Source organism: Nothobranchius furzeri, chromosome 7 (genome assembly GCF_043380555.1).
Source record: "Nothobranchius furzeri strain GRZ-AD chromosome 7, NfurGRZ-RIMD1, whole genome shotgun sequence".
In the NCBI taxonomy this organism is placed as follows: domain Eukaryota; kingdom Metazoa; phylum Chordata; class Actinopteri; order Cyprinodontiformes; family Nothobranchiidae; genus Nothobranchius; species Nothobranchius furzeri.
In genome coordinates this window covers 38,335,441-38,358,119 of record NC_091747.1, presented here as the reverse complement: position 1 = coordinate 38,358,119, position 22,679 = coordinate 38,335,441, and the positions used below count along the sequence as shown (strand labels likewise).

General features: G+C 41.6%; 1 protein-coding gene across 3 annotated transcripts in view; it reads left to right on the top strand.

Moving 5' to 3' along the window:
- The window catches only part of LOC107382653 (partitioning defective 3 homolog), a 517,719-nt gene that overhangs the window by 264,018 nt on the left and 231,022 nt on the right, over positions 1–22,679 (top strand). For all 3 annotated transcript variants that reach the window (XM_054751349.2, XM_054751350.2, XM_070553054.1), the window contains 5 exons: positions 3,154–3,279; positions 8,112–8,327; positions 8,838–9,028; positions 14,458–14,597; positions 15,084–15,212. In XM_054751349.2, coding sequence (XP_054607324.2) covers positions 3,154–3,279; positions 8,112–8,327; positions 8,838–9,028; positions 14,458–14,597; positions 15,084–15,212 — 802 coding nt within the window. The remainder of the gene's footprint in view (positions 1–3,153; positions 3,280–8,111; positions 8,328–8,837; positions 9,029–14,457; positions 14,598–15,083; positions 15,213–22,679) is intronic.

Below are 22,679 nucleotides of genomic sequence, written 5' to 3'. Positions count from 1 at the left end.
AACAGCGTCCTCGTCTTTTCCGACAGTGCGAGCTATTTCTCTCCAAGAATTATTAACAACATGTTGATCACGGTGCTCTCTGAGAGCTGATTCATACAAATGTCTGTATTTACGAACCTCTGCCATACTAGTTCTTGCCGGTCCGCCATGTTTTTCCGCATCTGACTGTCCGCGTGGTTAGAAATTTCCCTAGGTGCGCGTTGCGGAAATTTTGGGCCGTGCGGAGATGCAGTGGAGGGGCGTGGTTGTTAAAATGACGCAATTTCGCCGCGCGGAGCCGTGCGGACCTCGCGGACGTGTCAAGCATGAACCAACCTTAATTTGTTTATTCCTCTAGTGATGATTTCCTGCTGATAGTTAATAATTCACTTCAACTGATATCTCTTCAAATCAAATGTATTTCTTAGTGGAAAACATATTCGTCAGACCTGCTGGGCATCTTGGGTGTTTTTGTGCTTGAAGACGACAACGCTGCAGCGTATAGATGTAATGCAGATGATGTGCAACAAATAGATAAGGAAAGGAAAAGTGCTCTGCATTCTTGGGCTTCTGAAAGGGGCAATAAAAAAAAACACGACGAGGCACATCTAAGGAAATTGCGAGGTAGAAGTAAAATCCAGAACCAGTTATTTAATGGACGTTTTATAGTTTCCACGTATTCCTGGAAACCCAGACAGAGATGGTAAGGATATAACAGTAGTCCCATGTGGTGAGTGCATTTCTTCTGCCATCAGCTTTGCCTGGTACTAATAGCTACAGAGACTTTAATTAAATTCAGCCGTAATAAGACTTTGGTCAGTGGGTTGATGCTAATGGGCTGGCCCAGTTCTTTCCTCTATTCTGTGGGCGAGGACAGGAGGCATTAGCCTCAGTGGGCTGTCATTAGTGTCTAGACCAGGGCCAGAGGGGTCAGACGGGAAGAAAAAAAAGAAAAAGAGAGACAGGCAGCAAACAAGAAACTGCAGGGCCTCCACCGTCGGCTGGCCGTATTCCGCTCCACTGCACTGACATCAAGTGAGATCTGAGCAGGAGGGAGCTTACAGACTCTGTCACTCTGCCTGACAGTAACTCTCTCTAACACACATCCAGATGCACGGATCCTCACCTGTAAAGTAAACTTACACACAAGCGCTTTGAGGGGAATATGGGTCTTTGGAGGTGTGCTTCCACACAAGCTGTCTCTTTTATTTTTCTTTACATGCTAACGATTTGAGCTGTGACCACACACACACACATACACACACACACACACACACACACACACACACACTGCACACACCAACGCAGACTTGCAGATGCATTCTGTGCCTAATGAACAACTCATTCCATGACCAGTTTCGATCGTAAACAAACAGAGCACATAATTGTCTTGCATAAATAGATCTTGATTGGATTATTATTTGATTAAAGGCAGTAGATGAGCAGGTGGCCTCCTTCAAATCTGTTCTTCAGCACTGCTGTGCAGCCACAAGACGGTGTAAAGCTGTACTAGCGATGCTCACTCTTTTTCTTCCGGTGTATTTTAATGCTGATTCTGCAGAGACTCACTGGACAGTGTATCTGGTGCCTAATGAAGTTGCTGACCTGCACAACTGAAAAAAATATCAAAACCAAAAACAAAACAAAAAAACAATTACTCTAAAAGTTGAGTTAGTCTATGTAAGTAAACACGATTCTTCACTAGAGTGAAATAGTAAAGAACTGTGAGTGTTTGAGTCAACACATCAGTCATTTTTAAAATTGTCTTCCTTATAAAGCTTTACAAGATGCTGCTTTATCCCCAACCTGCTTTGAATACCGATCAGGGATCAGCTAAAACCCCTTCATCTACTCTCCGTACTCCGCTAGCAGATGTTTGACTTCGTCCATGCAGTGATCTCTATGGGCAGTGCTTTTGTTTTCAAGCCAACAACCCACAGATAGAGCATGGTCCTGCCTGCTTTGACAGTGATCACGAGGACGCTGAGCTCACCAGCATTAAGGCGACCTGAAAAAAGAAACGGCCAGCCTTTCATGATCTTTAATTTGAACCTACTGTTTGAACCATGTACCCCCGCCGACGAGCGTGGATTTCCACGTTATGCAGTCAATTATAGCAATGTTCTGAAGGTGGTCCAGTTAGGCTCAAATGCTAAAGAGCTTTTATTGTTAAACTTGAATCCTAGATTAACTGGGGCACAACTTGAAGTTAACGTTTTGCAATATTTGTGAAAAGCATGGGACATTTTCTTTCGCTGCTTCTTTTATTACGCCGTGATTTAGCATTTTAATGTTGAATCCTCAGTTTTGTGAAAGATACCAAACATCTGCAAGCAGTCAGCCTGCTGCCTCAGTCTTTCAGCTTCTTAGACATTAGCTGGAGTTTATTGTAGTGCTGCATGAGCTACATCAGATCTCTTTGCATGCGGTTATCCTTAGGGCCTGACTAACGCCTCCAGGAGCTCACTGATGTATTTATTCAGAGGGGAATGAAGGGAAGGAGTGTTTGAAGGTAAATGTCTCCCTTTTTTGAAGGGATTGCTGAGATGGCAATGCAGTGAAACTCTTTTGCTATTTATTATCAGCACAGCCAGCTCTCGCCTTAAGCTCCAGGGAAGCAGGCTGTAGCATTCCCCTGGAAGCCATAAGATGATCCCCTAGCTTGTAGTCTAGATTACTTCAGACAACTCGCCTGTCATTCTCTCAGATCTGCTCATGGACAGAAAGGCAGTGGAGGAAAGGAAGACAGACATAATCTTAACATCAGCTTTGCAATGCGGTCTCCTTCCAGCAAACAGGAAATTTCATCTTTTTATCTAAATTTAAACTTTGAAAAGTAAACTTTTACTGGCAAACGGTGATTAGAGTTATGCCACATAGCCTACCTTTCGGAAAAAAAAGTAAAGTAATGTTGCTTGAAATGTTGTGAGTCATTAGGACCAAAAATAAAACCCACTGCCAGTGTTGAGAAACTCAAAGTGTTTCTCCCCTGAGCACTAATCCTTGTTGCTCCTCGCTCCGGGCGTTTGTATCAGACGTCTGGACGCTAATACCCTGTCACCACTGGAAATCCTTCAACCCAAATCTTTCCATGCAGCATAGTAATTTTATAATTGTCATGATGTGTTGTTTGAATGAGCTTGAGTGTATCCGATGCTTTGTGATCGTTTGCAGGACTCAGGGCTTGCTGGTGAAGCGTTTGGAGCCTGGGGGGAAAGCTGAGCAGGAGCATCTCTTCCAGGAGAACGACTGCATCGTCAAAATTAACCAGGGGGACATCCGCAACCTGCGCTTTGAACAGTAAGCATTACTGTGGATCAGCTAGTTTGATTATGGTTTTGTGAGCTCTTAATTAGACTTATTGGGTCATTTTAGAGAAGTATAATAACAATAAGCATTTTTCTAAGTTTTAAAGGATTTTATTCAATGTTGCAGCACATTCATGCAACAAGTCAGTATTTGTAATTACGGTTCTTCTGCCGTTCACTCTGTTATTGTGTCTGCCTTCTGATCCAATCATAGTTTGTCAGAAATGATGGAAACCCCTAACCCTAACATTATATTTGTTGAGAGCAGCATCACAACTGACCAAAGCGCTGCACATCAAAAACAAACACAAGAACAGTAGTCAAAACAAATGAATAAAAACCAGATAGGTAATTAAAACCATTTACAACAAATGTAAAATCAAGCAACTGAGATGGAAGGAAGGGAAACTTGTCGATCTAATACAAGAACCAGGTTTAAGAGTAGACTGTAAATCCTTGATGGGTAGAAGGAGTTTCCTGGACATGAATGTTTTGGTCTTTGAGCCACGAGGTTCAGCCTTTAGCCTTTCTGACCGTGTGCTCCATCACCAAACTGTTCAAAGTTCTTGATGACCAGAAGAATGGTTTGTTGAGGGGGAGTATTAGGCCCTGTCCACACGTAGCCGGGGATCTGCCAAAACGTAGATATTTTTCTACGTTTTGGCCTGTCATCCACTCGAAAACTGAGTTTTTTCACACGAAAACGGATCTTTTTAAAGACTCCGGCCAAAGTGAAGATCTGCGTTTTCTCCGTTTTGGGTGTCTGCGTGTGGACAGACAAAACTGGAGTTTTAAGGTCCGCAACGTCACTTTCCGCGACAAAAAAATGCTGACATCACGTGTGCGACCTGTGTTTACACTAGCCGACAGCATGGATGCCCTCGGAGCTGCGCTCGCTTTATCAATTGTCCAAGCGCTGTTTGCTTGTTTGTTTTTGCAAGCGGAATTACTGCTCTTGCTGAAGACCACAGACGAAGGACGAGGTTAAGAACGGGGGAAGTACTGCCGCCTAAAGGTCTGGCATGTCCTTAACAACGTATTTATCCGGGTACGTGTGGACAGAGTTTCTTTTTAAAACGAGGTGGTGTGGATGCAAGTTTTTGGAGGGGCGGATATTCGTTTTTAAAAAACCCGGCTACGTGTGGACTAGGCCTTAGTCTACGAGGTCCACTGTTTTCCAGGTAACCAGGGTTAGGAAAGATTTCCAGCACCATCCTCCTTTCAGTCAGCATGACAAAGGGATCTCAAGCCTCATCCTTTGTTGCCACTCTGACCTGTGTTGATAAAAAAAAAGCCTCTGAAATAATGTTAGCAGGTCCTTCTGTGGCTGGAGTGCTTAACAAAAGTATATTTTGGGGGAATTAGCAAATTTTATTAGCAAAGATTCACTTAAAATGGTGTACTTCTTTAAACTTGTGGCTGTGGCAGTGGTACCCTGAAGCTATCTGGTGGGTGACAAGCTTTACAGTGTGTGTGGACATAACATTAAGTGGCAGAGAGCAGTGCTGCTATTTGATAAGCAGGATCCAAACTGCTGGGAGACGTGACGCCCACACAGCTGCACAATAAAACAGAAATATTACCCACTCTTTGGCCCTCCTGTAATAGCTGTCGGTGACCTGCATTGCTTTAGCACCACATCGCCCTCTGATCTAAAACTGCCCACATTCTCCTCATCATCCATTTTCATCGATTCATTGCTGCCCTTCATTTCCTAAAGTGGGATGAAGATATAAGAAGCCTGGCACTCCTCCACTCCCATTTACCCAAAGCCACTTTCTCTCTAAGTTTGACACCAGACTCAATGTGCGTACTCACACACTTACAGTTGTGCTGACACACACATGCAGTGTCACAGCGCCTGGACTCTGGAGGCCGTGTGCAGAGAGGTGATGTCCTTGGCTCTCATCATCCTCCACAGGAACAAATACCCCCTTACCCAGTTTCTGCTTATAAGGGCCAAACTGTCAGATATTTTCTAAATCCTCTGAAAAAAAAACAGGGCTGCCGTTGGCGTATTTTATTTAAGGCAGGCCAAACATGTATATAAGTGGCTTGTATGAGTGAAGGTTAAACTGTTGCCTTGCTGTAATATTTTAATCTTTTCATCTTGTTGCAAAGACTCCATCCTTTCTATTTCAAACATTGTTATTGTTATTCTATAAACCTGCTCTGCTGTGAAAGCGGTTCACAGACCAAACCCACCAGGGACTGATGCAGCGTTCCACGCTAAACACCTCCTCCGCTCCAGCTCCCAGATGTACAGAACATTTGTGCTTCTGCATGAAAATGAGGTGAAGGAGCTAAACTTTCCTCCCCTTCTGCCCCCTCCTGGCTCTTTTATGATTGCTTGCCACAGTGACAGTTTAAAGCGATAGTCTAATCTTCTTGGATTGTTTTGCATGGGTAAATATTTTGAGGCGCTTAATCTAACTGAATGTAATGATGCATTGATGGGGGTAATTTATTATTCAATCAGGCTCACATGGAGGCTGATTACTGGAGTGATGGCACTGTATGCATGTGGCTACATTTGGGTATAAGCACACACACACACACACACACACACACACACACACACACACACACACACACACACACACACACACACACACACACACACACACACACACACACACACACACACAGACACACACACACACACACACACACACACACTCACAAATCACTCACTCACAACACTGAATGTTGATGACTGGATAAGTAGGTGTTGTTTGTGTGTGTGTGTGTGTGTGTGTGTGTGTGTGTGTGTGTGTGTGTGTGTGTGTGTGTGTGTGTGTGTGTGTGCGTGCGCACGCTAAACATTAGAATAACTTTGCGAGTCCAAACCCTGCTGAAGGGGTCGTTTGTAGATTTACATCAGTAACTCTTCTGATCTAAACGTTTAGATTTAAGAAAATTTAAGATCTTCCTCTCCACTTTCAACGCTTTCCACAACCTGCCTCTTTCACGTCTTTCTGACACGGTCTGGTTTTACACGACACGCTAGACTCTTTTTCTTCATTTCAACCTTCTCAGTGGTAGAGTGTTCATCCTGGAACTGGGAGAACAGGGTTCAAACTGGTCAGGTCGTACCAAAGACCTTCAAAATGGAACCGATATCCGCCTGCTTGACACGCAGGGTTAAGGGGATGGATTGGGGGGGTTAAACTACCAAATGTTACCATGCGCAGGCGCTGCTGCAGCTCACCGCTCTGCATGGGGATGCATCAAATGCAGAGATGTAATTTTATGAAACTAGGATTGGGACAATATTACGTGTAACCTGTACCAAGCTTTGTAACCTGTACCAAGCTTTGTAAACCGTAACGTTTGGTATGTAACATGAAACTTTCTTTTTGCAACTTGCATAAAACAATCAATGTTCAAGTTTAAAATGACAACTCTCAAAACACACATCTCAGTCTACAGTTAAAAAACTCAAGCCTACAAGTTCAAAACATTTTGTCCTAATTCTAGCTTCCTTCCCAAAGAACCAATGACAGGCTTTGTCTGACCAGCCAATCATGACTCTTGGATTCCTGTCGAAGACAATTCCTGTTGGAAGCAAGCTAGAATTGGGACAAAATGTTTAGAACTTGTAGACGTGAGTTTTGTAACTGTCGACTGAGATGTGTTTTGAGAGTTGTGATTTGAAACTTGAACACTGATTATTTTCTGCAAGTTACGAAATAGTTTTATGTTACGTACCGACGTTACATGTTACAAAATGGGAATTACATGCTACAAAACAAAAGTCACAGTTATAAAACATGTTGCAAGTTACATGTAATATTGTCCCAACCCTAATTCCATATAATTTCACCAGTGTGATGATGACTAATGATGGGACGCTCTATATCTGTAACTTGTCCACAATTTTGTAGCCTTTATTAGCTTCCTCGAACGAGTGTAGGCTTCACTGATGTTCACTCTGGTTTTAGCTCTTTGCATCAACTTTGAAAACATTACTCTCCTATTTTTATTTCCAGACCTCGTCACCATGCCAAAAAAATAATAATAATAATTCTTTCTCTTGCACTGACAAAGCTAACGGCTATAGCCTTTATAGGAGCTAACAACACAGTGAACAGCTCTTGCAGGTAAAGCAGGTAACGAGCTCCCACTGATGAACCTACCTGTGCTGCAAAACTGTTAAGGTCAGTTTCTGGTCAGCAGAGGGCTGCAGGGCGCTGTCATGTGTGATGTTGGCAAAGATTTTAGCTGAAGAACCACTGAAACCAGTTTAAAAGCAATACCTTGACATGTTTACAACTCTTTAGTGGCGCTTTAAGACAAGATTCTAAACTGTTTCGACCAGTCCATCCATGATAACTCTATTTCTTCTTATGTGGTCATCAAAACTTTGGACTTACCTTTGTGGACATATTGAGCTCTTGGGTTAGGACTTAATTTGCTCATTAAACCCACATGAAGAGAGCAGAGATTTTATTCATTTATTTATTAGGACAATGTCTTTTCCCTTGCATGAACTTACATGTGTTTATGAGCTAGTTTAGTCAGCATGTGTCCCCTCACCTTCACACACACACACACACACACACACACACACACACACACACACACACACACACACACACACACACACACACACACACACACACACACACACTCACATTTCATTCCCATGAACGTTGAACCCTCTTCATTTACCGATGTTGCTGCAGGTTTATCAATAATGTAAGATCTGTGTTCAGCTGTTGTGTGGAGCGTGGTCCAGTGACAGGACACGTTCTTCATGCTCATCTTATCATGTTTGTGTGACCTTCCTCTCCTTCCTCTCTTTTGTTGCACCACCTGCAGAGCCCAGAACATTTTCAGGCAGGCGATGCGTTCCCCACTCATCCTCTTCCACGTGGTTCCTGCAGCAACGAAGAAGCACTACGAGCTGCTGTCCGCTCAGAATGAGCTCAGTTCACCTCAGCTCAACAGGGTTCGCTTTAGCCAGGACTCACTGAGGTCCAGTGTAATTGCTGGGTTACCATTCAAATCTGGACCCCCACCTGGCCAAAATCAGAAGTGGGTTTGAAATGTTTTTTTTTTCTAATTATCAATGCTGGAAACTAAGGTGACATCTGCATGTTTGAAAGTGTGTCTTGCAGTTTCAAAGGATTGTTTTTAATTAATATTTTTATGAAGAAATCACTCAGACCTAGAAAAATATACAATAACAAGCAAAATGACATTTTAGGAATATCAGTCCTTTAAGTTTCTATTGCTGTTTTATAACCTTTGCTTTCAGTTATGTTGTTGGTAATATTCCAGGAAGTGAATTGCATTGATGTCTTTCCAGAAAGATGTAAAAATTATTCTCCCTAATTGTAAAGTCTCACTTATGTCTGTGAAAGCCCCACAGAGTCAATTAGGAGTAGATAGAAGAGCCACGTAAACATTTGTCACCATCAACTTTACTTTAACAGCAGTTTATGACATGTAGGGTCACATTCATGTTATCAGCCCAGACGTTATGGCATGTTTGTGTAGATCTGATGCTTTTGTGAGAAATAATCAAACTCTGTGCTCTTTCAGTACTCACCAGAGCCCGCTGGCTGGAAGCACCCCAGAGCCAGGTCGGCGTTACACCATGTTACCCCACACTTTAATCACCAGGACGCCGTCGGCTTCTTCCCCCTCTCTGCAGCGTAGGATAAGCACAAACTTGTCTAATAGCACCTACCTAAAGAACAAAGGCCACAGGTTCAGCGTCCAGCTGAAAAAAGGTAACGTTTAGCAGAAAAGCGAAGCCCTTGAATCAGATGATGTCATCTTCTCATTTTACCAGATCAAAGAGAGGGTCAAATGTTTATTTATGTCATTTAAAAGTGTGTTTCTGTGTAAATAGCACAAATAATTCCCATCTTACCAACTGCAGATGGCTTCCTGAATGGCCTCTATTCAGAGTTTGCATGCATCACCCTGATGGGCTTTTGCAGCTGCAGCCAGCACTAAAGTGCCTTACTTAAGCAGCTTTAATCTCCAGTAGATCGTTTATAAATATTTGCATCACCATCATTTTCACATGAAACTGTTTTTATAGAGAATTTTTGCCATTTTTACAACTATTATATTTGCTCAAAATAACCAGTAAAGTAAACTTAAAGGTGATGCAAATGTTTTTGGAGCGATTTTGAAAGAATTGCTGTAAATCTTAAAAAGAACCCTGACTATAGTCAGAACAGCCAGTTGGACGTAAAAGCCTGCTCCAAACAGATCAGACAGTCATATGCAACAGGTTACATAGTAATTATTTATTATATTTACATGCATTTCAGAATGGCCAAAAAAATCTCCTCAAAGCAGCATTTTGCATACATTTTTAGGTGTTGTAGCTGCGTCGCTGTGGTTGAATTGGGAGCTTCTGCAGGCCTGTGAGTGGTTAGTTCTGTGAACTTGGACATACCTCCACTTCTGAAACAGTTTCACGTCTTTGGTTAACTAACTGGCGAGGTGATCCTCATGGAGATGGCTCCTTTATGTTCCCCGTGCCTTTGACTCTTTGCAGATGTTTAGTTGGAAGCTGGGGTTAGGGAATAATGTGGAGTGGGGCAGCAATGCCAGACAGAACCACCACACTCAAAGGAAATGCACTCACAAGCTGCTCTATAATGTTCTTGGCAAACATTTCATCACATCACCATCACAGCTCCTTCACATTATGGCTTCTCAGTGCATGTGAGGCTGTATCCACTACCATGTGATCCTCTTTGCACTCATTCCAGTGAAATCGTGGAGGAGCCTTGGTGGAACTTCAGCATGCTGATGTTTTAGTCTAGCAGTGACTCTAAACCACTTATACCATCACTCAAACGATAAAAATGTTGTTTAACATTATCATTTATAATTTGATTGAGATTTACTAAAATGAATGTGGACTCTAAGAAACGCCGGTGCCTTTGTGAACCCTAAATGGAGCCAAAATGTCCCAATTTTGTTGAGTCGGAGCAAAAATTCAGGAGCGATAAAATCCTGTGGATTTGGGCTCGGAAATCTGTTTTGACTTTTCCATTTAATTTCCATCAGACTTTATCTCTGTTAATGCACTTTTGGACGGGCTGTGGCAGTTTTGTTGTCAACTCGGTGTAATTGTTGTGATTCAGTCTGAGTGGCTCTGAGATCCAAGTGGCAGGAGCAGATCTTGAACGGCACATTAACAGGAGTGCCTTAATCAAATTATTCTGTTGACAACAACAGACGCAGCCCATTAAGTCATTGTCATGTCCCCCAGCCTCTCCTCATGTTTGCTGTTTAATTGGCTTATTGGAGGCAAGATTCAAACTATTCTAAAAAGAGGATACAATTACTTTTATTCTGCTCGTCTATTACCCAAAAATAAAGACGTCAGTGGTTAATTACTGAAGGCCTGTTTGAGTTGCATTCTCCTAATTGCCTGATTGGACCATTAATGATAAAATCTCCTGATGGAGGCAGGAGTTTGATTCTGCTCATTAGCCGTGTGTTAAAGCAGCAGCTATAAACGGATCAGAAACGTTAGACTGGATGTACCATGATGTGTTTCTATGTATGTAAAGCTATGCTAAAGATGAAGGAGTTTAATGCATCAGGACATAATAAATATGATGCGTTCTTTATTAGGTGCTTAGATGAATCAATCGGACCTAAAGTGTACAAAAGCACACAGCAGATCCCACCATGTCATCCTTTAAAGGTGTGGAACTCTAAAACACACACATATATATGTATATATATATATATATATATATATATATATATATATATATATATATATATATATATATGTATATTATTTCTGATTATAATCAGTCACTCCGAGTGTTTCATGCAGGATAAAAGTCTCTAGTGTATGCCTGTCTCCTGCATTACGCCTGGAACACACCAGCTGTGAAGCGCCGTGAAGTGGATCGTTCACGAAATCCGTCCGCTGTCCGCTCATGCTCTGTTCACATCAGGAGAGAATTACCAACGAGCGCTTCTGCTCACGTCTACTGTTTTCCAAACCCCCCACCCCACCCCACCCCCGCGCCCTGTGCTTGTGTGTGTGTGTGTGTGTGTGTGTGTATGTGTTTGTTCATTTTCATCTCTCTAGTCTGTTTAGATACACAAAAGTGATCACATTTATCAATCGCGGTATTTTATTTAGAAATTTTTATTTTTATTCTGTTAAATTTACCAGCCTGCCTCTTCCGCTTTGGTTTGACTTCCTGCCAGATTTGACACGGCTCACTCACGGCTCACGAAAGAATAGAGCTCACGCCGAAACGATCGCTGCACGGCGCGAGCCTTCATGGCGCTTTGCAGCTAATGTGACAGAGAACGAAGGTTAACAAGGGTGCCGATTAGAAGCGCTCGTCGTTCCGCGGCACTTCGTCTTGCTTCCGCGTCTGGTGTGTTCCGAGCGTTAGCTTCTGAAAGAAAACTGACGGTGAAACTCTAGGATTAGAAAATCCTGATAGATCTACGTCACACTGTCACTAACATTCATGAACTGACCCGTCTTGACTTTCAACGAGGAAGGAAGTTATTGGTTTAGCCAGGGGTGTCCCCAGAAAATTTTGATAAGGGGGGCCAGATGGGGACCAAAAATGTTGGGGTGGCACACCAAACTGTGGTGACTCTGGAAGAGTTTAGCCTGCGGTGATGCATTGCAATGCTCCTTTATTTATTAAACAATAATATGTATCCAAAACACAGCTCAAATTTGAGAAACACACAAAAGAAAATCTGAAAAATACATTTCAGTTAGTTGAAATGTTATTTCAAAACTTATTTTAGATTTTTTAGTTTAATTCACCTGTTGCTGTCTTCACGAAGAAAAAAACTATGGTGATCTAAAGTTTATTTTTTTTAATGGTGAGCAGCAGAAACATACATTTTTTTTAAGTCCGAGCATTTCTTTACTCAATAATTGCAATTAATGACCACCCCTGGCCACTCCTTGGGGGTGCCACTGGGTTTAGCATCCAGGAAACAGCAGAGATAGTCTTGGCTAGTAGAAGCTAACCGTTAGTATTTAGCAACTCCACCACATGGCAAAACTCCTCGAGGTTTGCATTATTTGTGGAGATAAAACATCAACATTGCAGAGAAAACACAGTCAGTGGTAGAGTTGCGTTGCTGTTGTACAATCACAGGCAAGATGTCCAAATATCAGGAAATAAGACCCTTATTCCAGCTGTCTGAAGTTCAGCTCTGATGTGGGCAACTTTTACTTCCAAGAAATGGTGCACCGGTATATTTTTTCTCTCCGAGAACACCTCACAAGGCATTCATTCCTACTAGAGACTACTGCAAATGTATTGATTAAAAAAGTGAACCACACTTTAAATGAATACATAATAATAATAATAATAATAATAATAATAATAATAATAATAATAATAATAATAATAATAATAATAATAATAATAATAATAATAAAAAAAGAGCTTGTGTGGTGAACTGTTTCAGTAGAGACGTAGATAGAGTTCATGGTTTGGGGTATTTTGTCAGACCACCTCAGGGTGAACCATCTCAGATGTCCACTTTTGAGAAGATTGACAGGATGATGGTCTCCAGGAGGTGTGACCATGACCTTTAACCCTTCCCAGATTAAGAAACAACAGTTGTCCTTTTAAGGTTATTACCCAGAATTTCAGACCTGCCAAACTTCCTCAGTGATTTCCCCCAGATGACGATCGGGGCAGCAGTAGCTCAGGAGGTAGAGCGGGTTGCCTCATGATCGGAGGGTCATGGGTGTGATCCCAGCTCCCGCCAGGGGTATTCTGCTGTTGTGTCCTTGGGCAAGACACTTCACCCAACTTGCCTGTGTTGGTGGTGGTCAGAGGGGCCGACGGCGCCAAATGGCACCCTTGCCTCTGTCAGACCGCCTCAGGACAGCTGTGGCCCAAAGTAGCTTACAATCACTAGCAGTGTGTGAATGTGAGAGTGCATGAAAGAGTCTTTAAGTGTCCTGAAAAGCGCTATATCAGTTAGATGTATTATTATGATCAGTTAATTTATACATTTGATGGTCATCTGACATGAACCCTGAAGCCTGTAGAAACAAGAGTGGACATACTTTTCTATTTAGACTTTTTATTGTTTTAAAACTTCTGGAATGTGTGTGTTTTTGTACACCTGAGGTTAGTTTTAAATATGCCATGATACTTAAACTAGAATGTACGAATGTAAACTTTCTTTTAACCATAACTGGAAAACAATTTAACAAAATACAATTTAAGTACTGGAAAAAAAAAGTGTCGTCCTAAATGTCACATGCACCGGTCTTTGATCAAAACTGGGTTTTTATTAACATCTCCACTGAGAGGGAAACTTCTACAGCAGCTTTGTGACCTTGTAGTCAAACTTTGACAGTTATGCAGACAAACTGCATATTTAATAGCGAGCGTGAACGATGACAGCTATTTCTGTCTGCTCAGTTATCAAACCACACTGATGGGAAGATCTGAGAGCGTCGTTATCCTCTACAGCTCAACTTTCTAACTCCGTAAGCAATCTCCCTACAATCCGTCTGCGGGGTTGTTTGTGCGCCAGAGCCAGGAGAACGTTACCATCCGCTTTCGCTGTTTTTAGTGTTCGTTGTTGATCTGTACATCACTGTCAACAAGCTGACACAGTTCAACGGCGTGCTAAACAGACACGCGAGGAAAACTAGGTCATGATGAACTATCAGAGGTGCTGACAGCTCCATGAAATGAGCAGCTACTTTGACAGGAATACTAATCACCGCCGTTACCGTCGGAGAAGCCTCAGCTTGAACCACACAACAAGACTTTCCAACCTGAATGTTGGAAACACCATCAGCTAGGTGATGCCTAGTTATCCTCTCTGATCGCGAGGAAACACACACACCCTGACAGGATTCCTGCATCACTTACTGGCATCCATTTTTACTTTTATTATTTTTTAATGCACCTTTGGATCCAGGATCAGCCCATTCAGCCCTCCACATCACATACATCAACTGTCCTCCATTGTATAAAGACAGGTTCATCATATCTAATGAGTTTGTCTCTGATGAAAAGACATTTTTAATCTGAAGAAATGCTTGTTCAGGTTTATGAAACTAGACATCCTTCCTTTTATAAAACTCAGATATCATACTTTTTCTAAATCCACAAACTCCATCAGGTGTGATATAAAACAGAGCCTTTTCATGTTTCTTTTGCAGGTCCAGAGGGTCTTGGATTCAGCATCACATCTAGGGATGTCCCCATTGGTGGAAGCGCCCCCATTTTCATCAAAAACATCCTTCCCCGAGGCGCTGCCATCCAGGACAGCCGGCTGAAAGCTGGAGACCGGCTGCTGGAGGTGGAGCTTTCATAAAACCTCAAAACATTAAACCCTTTAGTGATATTCAGCGAGTGTGCTGAGGGAGATTGGATGGTATTTCAGTCTAATTACTCTTTGGCTGATGTGGCTTTGTTTCCAAAATCAGTCTTGTGGAGCTTTTGTTAGGATCAGTCAAACACTCTGCATTTCCTACAGCTAGAACAAGCTAACTGCAGCTTTGAGTTTCCATTGAAATGCTGCTAGTTGATACAATATTTTGAATGTACTTCAGTCAAAATGAAATGAAAAGCAGCTTGCGATCGCTTTAGACAAAATGAACCCGTGTTACAGTCCTGCTGCAAATCACTCTGATTGTAATCTGCACAATAATCATGTGGGGGACACATGTAGGTTGAGTTTACTTTTTGCTCATTTGAATGCGTGTGTGTGTGTGTGTGTGTGTGTGTGTGTGTGTGTGTGTGTGTGTGTGTGTGTGTGTGTGTGTGTGTGTGTGTGTGTGTGAAGGTCAATGGAGCAGACCTTAATGGAAAGACCCAAGAGGAGGTGGTGGCCCTGCTTCGAGCTGCACCCATGAATGGGATTGTGAACCTGTTGGCACTTCGGCAGGAGGACTCCCTGCTGCCCCGAGAAGTGGTCAGTACACGTCATCCTCATCCTTTAGCCCCAACGTCTTCTGTCCTGTTAAAGGAATGCTTCTTTAAGCAGAGTTTGGACCTGTCTGCCCTCCTTGTTTTGTAATCTAAATGTTTTTGTTTGTGTACCAAAATATTTCTTGTTGCATAGCAAAACGTTGCAATACCCAGACTGGGCCACTGGGGGGCTGAGTTTTCTCATCAAAATACAAAGAAAGACAATTCTCAGCATACATTTTAAGTTATTACAACAGATCAAGGCTTTTATTCGCCTTTATTCTCAGCTTGGATGCAGTTTCACCCGTAACTTTTACCCATTTATTTCATTTGATCACAGCTACACATTTCTCTAATTCCATTTCATACACAACCAGTTTTTGGGCAACAGAGTCAGCGTAATGTGAGATTAACAGACTGGTAGGGACATTTTTTGTTGTTTTTAGGGACCAAATGAACAGTGAGCATGTGCAAAAAAGACTTCTACAATGTTTTTTTTCTGAAATGCTCTTTAATGCAAAACATGAAGGCAACAAAAACCCAGTCTTGAGAATAAATCTCCAATTGAAATGCCTTTTAAAAATGTTTTATTCACACTCAAATCATGTTTTGTGTGAAGATATACAATTCTAAATTGTCTGGAGTAAGGTTGACAGTGACTCAATTTGTATTTGACTGATCTTTTTATTTATTTACCGTACAATCAATGGGTGTAAAGAGATTTATCTTTTCATCTTTCTGTCTGTTTTTAATCCCCTGAAATTCTACCTGTTGTTCTTCTAATCTCTGAAAAATAAAATCTCTAGTTCTACAGTAGGTGGAAGCCTCTGAAGCACACGGATGTGCATGAATGTTAAATACACATGGATCCAATTATACATTTTTGTACATGCAGACACATCTGGCACCCACTCTGCTCTACATGTTTACAGAGACACTTTGCAAAAAAGATCAAAACAAAAATGCACACACACACACACACACACACACACACACACACACACACACACACACACACACACACACACACACACAGCATAAAGGGTGACTTTGCCTGTCGTGCAGCAGATGGCGAGGCCACTGCCCTCGTCCAGTCGGCGCTCAGTGGCTCTGACAGCCGGCTCGGCATCGCGGCACCTCAGAACACCAGAAAAACCTTTATGCCAACTTCACTTCCTCCCATAGTCCTCAGCCAGGCAGCGAGGCCGTTAACCCTGCCATAAACCCTGTTCTACCTGAATAACAGACACATGAGAAAGAAAAGCACCATATAGAAATAGCTCCTTTGCAGAGTTTGGCTCTCTTCTGTTGCAGCGTTGCACAAAAAGTGCAGATCATTAATATCTGCTTGTGATAGCTCACTATTTTCTTTTCCCTTTGACTTGTGTAGAGTTTGACAGCTTTGTACTTGCAATAAATCTAACGCAGCCTCAACAGGAGCTGAATGATGGGTGTTAAAAATGCTCGACTGCATTCGTTAACCCAACTTGTAAGTGCCGTGTTATGAGAATTGTTTTGCTTGCCTTCTTTTTACTCCCTAAATAATAAAAAATACAGTCATATAATCTCTATTTTTGACCAATATGGTGTCAAAGGAATCTTTTTCTCACTTGCTATTGCAGTTTACCTTTTTTTTTTTTTTTGCTTACAGAAAACAATCATAGATTTCCCAGCAGCTCTTTCACAAATCTCAATAATCTTCTTAAAGTATGTTCATAAAAATCAGATTATTGCAAATAAAGCGTGATGGAAATCGAAATGTCTTTTCTGTCACACACCTTGGATGGGTGAGTGTGTGTTTGTCCACATAAATAATACACAACGTATCACTCAGATACATATTAATACACAACCTTTGTGTTAACTGGGTGTGACACATATGCAATTTCCTCAATAACACTGAGACAATGTTTTAAACTGCAGAGCAACTGGCGCACGCACGCACGCACACACACACACACACACAAGACTGTAACAAAATAAGAAGGAACCTTTTTCATGTTGGTGATGTTTCCTGTCTGCACCGTAACTCCCCTGCACCTCTGTCTCTTTAGATGTACCGTGCTCGCCGCACTGCTCTCTCACCCAAAGGAACTAATTTATGCCTCCAGCTTCGTTGTGCTGCATCTTTAATTAACACGGTTGGAGCGTGTTCTGATGTCCCTTCAGATGCAATAGCAGTAGCTTTCAATAGCTAAATGTGTGCTTGTTGTGGAGAGAAAAGGTTACAGAGAAAATTAGGGCTTTGCCTGTGAGTTTTTCTCAGTTTGTTTATTTTTCCTCCCCATAAAATGAAAAGAGTGGCAGATCCAGGATTTATGCTTGTCAGGGATCCTGATGGGGCCACATTTAAAAAGCATGGGCCAACCACATGTGGAGGTAACATGAAGTATTCAGAACAAACATACTTCTGTGGAAATAATGAGCAGGCTGATGGGAAAGATCCAGTTTATAACAGATTTTCTCTTGTCTTTTTTTATTTTATTGGTGTTTTATTTTCTAGAATTGACATAAGTAAAAATCTTTAAATATTAGTCTTCTTTATGGTCAAGAATATTTCACTCTCCAAGTTGTAATTCCAACTTTGATGGTTGTTCATTTACTTTATGCAACCTAAAAAAATAAGTTAACACTTAATTTCTTCCTTCTGAAGAAGATTGTACGCAACGCAAGGGGCGACGGTGGCGCAGGACTTCAGTGCTCACCCCATAATCGGAAGGTTGCAGGTTCGAGCCCCGCTCAGTCTGTTGCTGTCATTGTGTCCTTGGGCAAGACACTTAACCCTGCCTGCTGGTGGTGGTCGGAGGGACCGGTGGTGCCAGTGCTCGGCAGCCTCGTCTCTGTCAGTGCGCCCCAGGGCAGCTGTGGCTACATCGTAGCTCATCCCCACCAGTGTATGAATGTGTGTGTGAATGGGTGAATGACTGATTGTGTTGTAAAGCGCCTTGGGGGGTTCCAGGACTCTAGAAGGCGCTATATCAAATACAGGCCATTTACCATTTACCGAAATGCGTCTTGCTCTGATAAAAATACTTCTCAGAGTGCCTCGGATCACCCATTTGTCTTCCCCATCCACATCCACATCCTGACATAATTAGGCCCAATCCCAAAACTCGCGCTGCGCCCTACGCTCTTGTGTGAAGTGCACTTAGAGGAAGTGTTCAGTAAGGCTTCGAGTGTGTATTACACAAGTGTGCCGAAATGGGACAGGAACCAACCACGACGCATGCCCGCATGCCGGTCGCCGTCTGTACAATGTTTTTTTTTTTTAATCTTTATTAGCAACTTAAACAAACAGTTATTTGACTAAATCTAACTTCATTGCTGTCCACATTACAACTTGGTCTAATTTAGTGTGTATAAATTTCTGCAAAAAGTGTTTTCCTCATGATCAGAGAGGATAAGACTCCACTAGGCATCACCTAGCTGATGGCCTTTCCAACACTCAAGTTGGAATCCATGATGAATAAATATAATTTATCATCTTAAAATGTTTCTTCTCACCAAAATTTCTATGCATCAATGTATTGTGAGTAATACCTTTGCCTGAAGTTCGCATCGATGCGGATCAAGGGTGCAAAAGGGACTTGGTCACCTTCCACACTTGAGAATCGGGACACCCTACGGACTTGCACCCCTTCGGGGAACTTGCAACTGAAGGACAGAATGTTGGAAGTTCGAGTGTTGGGATTAGAGCCTATTGTGTGTGGAGCTGGAAATTCTGACCTCCATTTTTTCAAAGTTAAAACAACATTGAAGAAAGCCAGATAAGCTGTTGCCCTACAAGCTTGGAGGTTACTTCATTCACACTTTGAGAAAGATGGAATCAAAGATGGAAGGACCGAAACACACACACACACAAAAGAAAGAAATGTATAAAAATATTGTAAATGATTTAGCCAGGTATATTATTTGGTAATATAATTCAAATAAAGCAGTAATCAGACGTTTGAGGTCTTTTCAGGTAAATGTAATGGCTTCATGTTCATTTTTCAGAGGCTTTCATTAGAGAGGGGCTGAAAACTAATAATGAGGGGAAATGATGGAAGCAAATGCATATTTTAATGTGGAAATGTTTGAAATCAATCAGCACAGCAATATTGATGTGTAACGGATGTTTGCATCAGCAGCAGCTGTCCAGTAATGACTAAGTACTCACTCTTCCTCCTGAAGAAGCCCGTCCATGCACCGGTACCGGGGATGCTACTCACCTTAAAACAGGAACACTGAAACAAATCAGACAGCAGTAATGTCTTTATTATCTATTATAACATTGATGACTTTGGAAAAATATTTTGCTGGCCTTCAACATCATCCTGATGGTAAAACCATTTAAATGATTCAAAGACATGAATGAACGCTATATTAGCAGATATTGCTGCTGTGTAAGCAGAGCCACCGTCTCACTTCCAGTCAGTCACAACCTGAACATTTGCTAAACACCACAAATCCTTAATCATCACATGTAAAATCTAAATACGGCCTTGATTAGGAGCATATGCTTGAGGACGTAATAGGATTGTTGGTAAGTGACCTTACACGGTTTAGTGAACCACATATTTTATTTCTAATGGGCTCACACAGCATCAGCTGTAACACTGACGAGCATAGGAGCAATTAAACACTACTTTAAAATTCCCTCTTTATGATCGTATCACACTTGTCACTGATCCATTAGTGGCTGTATCTGCCAAGCAATGAGAATCTTAATTGCACGATTAATTGATGTGACAGTCAGATTTATGTGTCCTGTGAATGCTCCGGCCCGGGTAGACAAATGCGTGACGATTCCGGTGACAGTTATAGTCGACTGATGGCCCGTTTCATAAGCGCCAGCCCCAGTGGTCTGGTTTAATACCCCCCTGCATGTTTTTACCACTAGGCTGTTACTGAACCATTTCATTTGGCGGTTTTTGGTGAAATAGTTGTGAATGAAACGGCTGTGAAGAAGTAAGCAGATTCACCACGGCAAATAATCCAAACATGGCGAATCGAAACTCAAAACCTTTAATCTAGGCAAAGATTTTCATTGGTGATGCTCATTTTTCTAACAGTGTCAAACACAAGCATTTATCTGTCATACCCAAAGTGCAGTGATAATTCCCATGTTTTAAGCTAGTTACACAGGAAATTAATCTGTATCGGTTGCCTTGCTGCAGAGGCTCGTTTACCGAGGCGGTAGAGTGAAAAATGAATTCATCAGAGAAAACCCAAACCATTCTTCTGTTTCAGAAACATCAGATCTGTTGAGTCAAGGCCAGTCTCAGCCATCTATATTTGCTTCTTTTTAACCTTTCTTTTGTTTTGTTTGTGCCATGGCTTTGTGTCCTATTCTGCTTTGGCACTGTCTGATCCAGGGGATGATAAACACGTTGGCTTGTTCCTCTGAAGTGCTGATAAACGGTGCAACCGAGGGCTGTCCGCAGCTTTGCCAGAAAACTCATCTTTGGGTTTAATATAATTAGATGTCTCTTAGAGTAATGCTTTATTACATCTTCGCTAGGATGATGTAATGAGCTGCAACTTTCTCAGATAAAGTGCCAATGCCTCATCTTCCACTCTCTGCTTTTTAAAGTAGTTTATTTATGAAGCAGCAGGTGACTGAGGCAGATTTATCGTTATGATGGAAAAGAACTTGAGAAAATGACTCATTTCTTCATATAACTTATTTTATTTTGTCAGTGTCCACTCTTAATTTTCCTCTGCAATGTGGTTTAAAGACAGAGCAGCTGCTCCATCGTAATTAGATGTAATCAGCAAATTGCTGACTAATGTCTTGACATCGGTAACCCTTTCTTTGTAAATCAGCTCTGAGAATAGATTCGGATCTCAGGTGTCGGTAAATTATAGGAATTTAGTCAAAGTATTTGGAAGAGTAGAGGTGTTGTTCTGCAGTCTGTTAGAGATGATCATCTAAAACAGAAACTCTTTAAAACGGTTTGACAGGGAAAAAAAAACTTCTTAAAGCCAAAGATGGAATTAATCATTGTGGGGTTCAAAGTGAAGAACAGTAGAGAGTTTTTTCACTTCTATTATAAGCACATGTATGAAATGTGCTATATAAATAAAGCTGCCTTGCCTATTTCCTGATCCACATTCAACATTTCAGATCTTTGAATTGTCATTTTTCTTTGGACAAATGTATAACTCTTTTCTAGAAATGCACAACAACACAACAACGGTCATTATTGCTTATTTATTCCAGCTGTTCAGTGTTGCACTGACACCACGGAGACCGTCATAATTAGTGCCTATGCAGAATCTTGTGGTACAACCTCATTTAGCCTTGTTGATATTAGTATTTGGGTGATTTATCTATAATTAGTGTTTCTGAAATCTAAATGTGTTTTGTAGAAGATCATCTAATTTCACACAGTATCATGTCCTGTTTGTCAGTGGGGCATCGTTCAAATCCAGATATCTGGTTAAAAGATCCTAGCTAGTGTAGGATGACTTGGCTTGCGATACTTTCTGTGACGAAGAACCTTTTTCTGAAATGCTTGCTATTAGCTTATCTTCATTAGCTTTAGCTACACTAGCACAAGAGTTGCTCTTTTGTAGCGTGTGCTTATGGTATCTGTTAGACATCGAGGAAGTAAAGAAAAATCTGTTAAATGTAATAGATTTGCTCCCAAACTGTCATGTTTTGCCCTCGTTTACCATTTGTTTATTTCCTGATGCTGGCCCCTTTTCTTTTTCTCTATCATAAATAGCAGTCTCACTTCCGGTGTGGTTCAGACTACTTTGAAGAAAGCAGTTGTTCATCCACTGTTGAAAAATCCTGGATTGGATGCCACAATTTTTGCCAGCTACAGGTCCATCTCGAAGCTCCCTTTTCTCTCAAAGATGCTGGAGAAAGTCGTGCATTCACAGCTGGTAGCTTTTCGGAATACACACGAGTTATGGGAGGCGTTCCAGTCAGGGTTCAGTGCTACGATCAGTCCTGAGACCGCACTTTTAATGGTTCTGAATGATACTTTCTTAGCTATTTACACAGGTGATGCTGTTGTTTTCTGTGCCGACACCAATGTGTAAGCGGCATCAGTGGTCGCCCACTCCAAGTACAGATCGAGAGGGAATCGAGTGTTCTAGTTTCAACACTTTGAAATAAGTCGCCTTTGAGTGTTTTGCAGGCGCCATCACTTTAGGTTTTTAAATCTTGCCTGAACACTGACTTTTATGTGATTCGCTTCAGCATTGGCTTTCGTTGCTTTTTATCTCCTTTTAATCAGGTCAGATCAGAAGGTTTTATTGCCATGCAGAATCACAACATTAGGAGATTGCTGCGGTACTTGGTGCAAGAAAAATAAATGATAAGCAAAATTAGAGTTAAGAAATAAACACAATTAAATGATAATATTATAGAGAAGCAATAATTAGAGAAGCAGCTGCTATATACAAGTCAGTGTAGGTACAGGTCAGAGCGGGTCAGTTCAGGTGCAAACACAACACAGGGTCATGTGACTGAAAC